This window comes from Gossypium arboreum, chromosome 7 (genome assembly GCF_025698485.1).
Source record: "Gossypium arboreum isolate Shixiya-1 chromosome 7, ASM2569848v2, whole genome shotgun sequence".
In the NCBI taxonomy this organism is placed as follows: Eukaryota; Viridiplantae; Streptophyta; class Magnoliopsida; order Malvales; family Malvaceae; genus Gossypium; species Gossypium arboreum.
Genome location: NC_069076.1, coordinates 105,018,788 through 105,023,647, shown reverse-complemented (window position 1 = coordinate 105,023,647; position 4,860 = coordinate 105,018,788). Strand labels below are relative to the sequence as shown.

Here is a 4,860-nt window from a genome sequence, read left to right as displayed (position 1 = left end):
GTTACTCATATCAACAAGATAGTAAAGCAAAAGAAGCAAAATCGGTGTTTGAGGTCTATGCATAGAGATGATAATGAATAATAAAGATTCAAATAATTGTAACTATTTGATGAATCCAAAAAAGTGGATGCTATTCATCAATGAAGGGTTTATTTAGGGAGGGTTTTGGACAATACCCAATTGGCAAAAAAAAAATGGGGTTTTCAAGCTTTTGAAGAAATTCTAATAACAATTTGTCAAGTTAGAGTACATTGTGTGCATTTATAGATTGAATTACAACAACCAAAACTCTTTTAACATGCAAAGACAAATTTATTGGTGTATTAATTTCTTAATGGGTGAAACTACTTTTCTTTTATATAATATTTATAACTACTCATAGTTCTTTCTTAAATTTTTAAATAGGAGGATAAAGATAAATGCACTATAGTGTGCTCAAACTTACATTATTTTACACTGATAATAATACCGAAACCAACTGAACTAAGACTCAATCTGCTTCAAACTACATATTAAAACTTATTAGTGTATTCACCAATATACATATATCATCAAACATTAATTTTATTACAAAGTAGCTAGCTCATCCCTAAGATCTAAGGAACAGTGTTGGATCAGGAATAAACCAACGGCAGAGATTTAACTATTAATTGGTCACTTCATCCATTGAGACATTGTCCTTGGCAGAAGTTTTATGGATTTTAAGTCTACAATAAGGGAATTTTCCACCGTGGTAATTAGTTTTTCTTGTAATCTTGTCCCAATCTCACAACACTACAAAAATTCATAAAAAGAAGAAAAAAATGAGAACTTATGGTTATAAATAGATGAAGCATAAACACAATAAAATTTCGCCAATTTATATTTGTCGAAACCTCTCACCTTTCTCTAAAAAACTTCAGCGATCGAATTTCACAATTTCCAAACCTGCAGAAACATTATGTTTAGATACCTCTTTGTTTATCGTTTTATTTTTCATATCTAAATATGTGTCGGATATAAATATGGAGATAGAAATACACTAACGGAGTAAGAAACTCCTTTTGTATCGAGGAGTCAAACTCATTTTTAAGTGCGATCAATGTTTGCTGCAAAAAAACTCCATGGCTGACCACTGCTATCTCCTTTTCTTTACGTGCCAATAACCTGAAATATTAGATTATAGTGTTTAAAAATCATCTAAACTAACTCGAAATTTTAACTAAAATTTTTCATATGCTAAGTTAAGCTAATCAAACCTGATCATGTATGACATTAATATTTTACATGGGTGTTAACAGGGAAAAGTTAGTAATTGTGTGATGAGAGTCTAGGTGAATTAACAAAATTTGGGGGCCAAAGCTAAAAATTTGGGGTGAAAAATGGAAATCTTTCATTTAACAAAGAGGATAGAAGGGATTAAATTGAACTGTTACCATTTGGGAGAAACTAAAGCTGCAATTGTATCATTCAACCAAATTGGGCCAAGGCCCCTGCATACCCATATTGCTAAAACTTAATTCGGCTAGAAAATATGTATCAAATTTTGCTAAATTTAGCACTTATTTGTAAAACTTACCCATATTATTTTTTTATATTTTAAAATACATTATTTTTATTATATAAATATGAAATATCGTAAATTTCATCATCGCTCGTAAAATTAAAATATCAAAAGGCTAATTATTTAGTATATTTAATAAACGGGTTGAGATTTTATCACATATTTATTTATTTATCTTTTAATTTTAAATAAATCTTAAAGATACATGACAAAATCCCAATCTGTTTATAATGTTAAAATTTTACATCGTCAGTTTATTAAATAATTACCCATATAAATAAATTTAAAAATAATATAGTAAAATTTTGAAAATTAATCTAGACTTATCCAAGCTTTAGCCTTTTTAAGTTCCAGGCTAATTTATATTTTAAGCAAACTTAAATTTTTCGCAAACTTATTTTCGAGTATAACAGTTTTGTTTGAACCATTTTTTTTCGCAAACTTATTTTCGAGTATAACAGTTTTGTTTGAACCATTTTATATATTAGGTAAAGTATTCGGCTTAGACGAATAACCTAACCCTTTAAAAAGATATATATGTGTTGAGTTTTTAGTACACACCATTTGATAAACTTGATTCCCTTAGCAGCAACTGATTCATTGCTTTCACGTTCATCAGCTTCCCATAAAATGTCATCTTCACGTTCAATCTGAAATAAAATTATTTTTGAACAGGTTCAAGCTTCCATGTTTACTGTTAATGAAATTCAGAAAATTGATTATATAAAACAATTACCTTATATCTTATTTTTTTTCAAATTATATCAAATAATTTTATATATATATATATATAATTAACATTCAAGTATGAGTAGAGTGCAGGGGAAAAGCAAGTTGTACTTGCCAATGAAAAATCAACTTGAGGGAATCGAGACCGGCACTGGCTGATGGATCCTCTACTGCGACCCTTGCTCTGCGTTGAATTCAACCATACGATTTTGAATTGAATTATAAATGTATGGAAAAGTAACAAAGCCAAGCTTGACCCGACATACCAAACGTTCACGACAAAGTTCGGATGCTATGATCGGTGGGTGATTGAAAATGGGTGTCTTAATCCCATTCTGATAGCCATTCCCTACTGTATTTTCGTCCTTTAGTGGACTACCAAAAATTCCAACTGATGTTTGTAATGTCCTGTGATATTTCAAATCATTAGAAACTTTGTGACTAGACACGTAAAATTTGACATGAATCATTTTAATAACAATCAACCAAAACCCAGAACATTCTTGTTTTGAGAGATTGATACCTTGTCAGAGGGGAAGTTACGACTAGTTCAATTCTTTCCAGCAGTCCACTTGCAGAAAGATCTTTCCGTTGCTCACGAACCTGTTAAAACCCGCTAAAATGTCAAAAAAGTTGATGAAAATTTAATATTCCGTTGGCAAAGCTTAGTTCAAGACCTGTTGCCAACCAAGAGGAGAGAGTTCAGGATCAGCATATTGAATTCTTTTTAATGGATCACGATGCCTCTCTGATTCTAAATTGTGAAGCCCATGTGCATGCCTTATCTGGTAAAAACAACATTTGTTAATATAATTAATGTAAATTGTTTTTACTACAAACATGCATGCTTGCTTGATAAATAAAACAAAGAAATTACTACAACATGCATGTTCTTGTTTGATAAATATTGAAGTAAAAAACAGGCAGGAACCAGATGAATAACAAGTTTTTGATTGCTATGATATGGAGCTGCTGCAGTTGTTTCCATTTCTTCAAACGTGAAACAAAAAGAGAGGGGGGGGGGAATAGAGAAATATTGATGATCAAACAAGGCAGGGAATGCAGAACTATTTATACTTCCATGAAATTGGCTGTTCCTCTAGGTGATGACGACCTTCCCTCAAGACACGGTGTGGGTGTAAATTTTGGCGAAGGCTGAGGTACAGAGAAGTTTATGTTTCGGGTTATTTCTAAATTTATTTTAGTTCAAATCTATAGATTCTTTGTAGTCTAAAAGCTAATTCAAATATATATTTTACTTTATTGGTTTGTGGTTAAGGAATGTTTACTTATATAGTCCATTCACAACAGTAAGTGATTTTTTTAAATATAATGTATGCGTATATGACGTGAATATGTATTTTTTGCATGTAAATATTAATATCAAATTATACGGTATTAAAAATATATTTTTCCAAATAAATTATTGAATTAATTGCATCGAGTATACCTTTTAATTTTGATATCTAAATCTAAACTGGTTTAGATTTATAAATTGGGTAAAATTGATATTAATAAAGGCAATTCCTTTTCGTTAAAAAAAAATTGTTGAGTTCACACGTTTCTTTACCTTAACCAATGACAACGAGAAGTAAATTTCTGTTAATTTCGACGAGGGAAAAGTGCAATATAATCCACCATGACCATCACGTTAGTTATAATTCATATTTTGACTAGGTTTTGATATTTTTAGTATTTATACTTTTTAAATTTTAAAATTTCAGTCTTTGTGAAACGATAACTGTTAAATTCATTAAGTTAAGCTATATTATTTCTAAAATCTGATGTGGTAAGCATATTATCATATGTATAATGTCACTTTAGCTTGACATTTCTAAATATTACTCACTAAAAATTTAATTATTGGAGTAATGACTGTCATTTGTATCAAGACTGAAATTGTAAATTGTGAAAAGTAGATGGACTAGGAATAATCTAATTGGAGAATATGGACCAATTCTACAATTGTACGCATAATACAGAACTAGCAATTGAATTTAACAACTACTATTTAAGTTTGGACTAAATTTTCAAAATTTAAAAAAATACAAAAATTAAAATTGACCAATTCAAAAGTATAAGGATTAAAATTTATCAAATTATAATATAAAAACTAATAGCAAAATTTAACCTTTTGAATATGTTAAAACTACACAAGGGCTATATAAATAAATGAATAATTGAATTCTTTTTATAAAGGATAATCAATATGAGTTGTCCAAAGATCGAACCCGAGATTGAGAACCCGAGATTGAGATACACTCAAGACTTGAACACAAACCTTTTATCACTCGTACATCAATGTTGTAAAAATTGAATTAAAGGTTGAATAAAATTTCATATAACTATTTAAATTTTTTAAAAATATGAAAATTAATAAAACTAAAATAAAAATATTTAAAAGATATTAAAAATTAAGGAAAATTTATACAACGCATGCTCATCATGTCGTCAAAATGGTAAATTTTCATTTTTATTTTTAAAAAATTACTTTATTATAAAAATGTTTTCAAGATTTTGTAATAATGAATATAAACTTTTGTTGGAACATATAGTGCACAATTGCTTAAGAAAAATAGAGCGCGTAA

The 4,860-nt window shown here is 28.9% G+C and overlaps 1 protein-coding gene across 3 annotated transcripts; it reads right to left on the bottom strand.

Annotated features, from left to right (window-relative positions):
• Positions 1 to 382: 382 nt before the first annotated feature.
• LOC128295518 (phosphoglycerate mutase-like protein 1) lies at positions 383 to 3,532 on the bottom strand. Of its 3 annotated transcripts, none has more exons than XM_053031178.1 (9): positions 3,350 to 3,532; positions 2,950 to 3,057; positions 2,796 to 2,875; positions 2,539 to 2,680; positions 2,388 to 2,456; positions 2,105 to 2,193; positions 1,027 to 1,146; positions 883 to 927; positions 383 to 774 (listed from the first exon to the last, which is right to left on the bottom strand). In XM_053031178.1, the coding sequence occupies exons 1-9, from the start codon at positions 3,353 to 3,355 to the stop codon at positions 738 to 740; spliced, it is 696 nt and encodes a 231-aa protein (XP_052887138.1). In that variant the 5' UTR covers positions 3,356 to 3,532; the 3' UTR covers positions 383 to 737. The 3 variants fall into 3 exon arrangements, with proteins under 3 accessions (XP_052887138.1, XP_052887135.1, XP_052887137.1); XM_053031175.1 differs by lacking the exon at positions 3,350 to 3,532 and adding an exon at positions 3,204 to 3,330; XM_053031177.1 differs by lacking the exon at positions 3,350 to 3,532 and adding an exon at positions 3,216 to 3,311.
• Between the last annotated feature and the right edge of the window lie 1,328 nt (positions 3,533 to 4,860).

Coding starts and splice junctions, on each gene's coding strand:
- LOC128295518 (XM_053031175.1), bottom strand. CDS start 3,260: ATGGAAACAACTGCAGCAGCTCCATATCATAGCAATCAAAAACTTGTT. Junction 928..1,026: donor CAAAAGGAGTTTCTTACTCC/GTTAGTGTATTT, acceptor ATGTTTCTGCAG/GTTTGGAAATTGTGAAATTC. Junction 775..882: donor CTGAAGTTTTTTAGAGAAAG/GTGAGAGGTTTC, acceptor GAATTTTTGTAG/TGTTGTGAGATTGGGACAAG.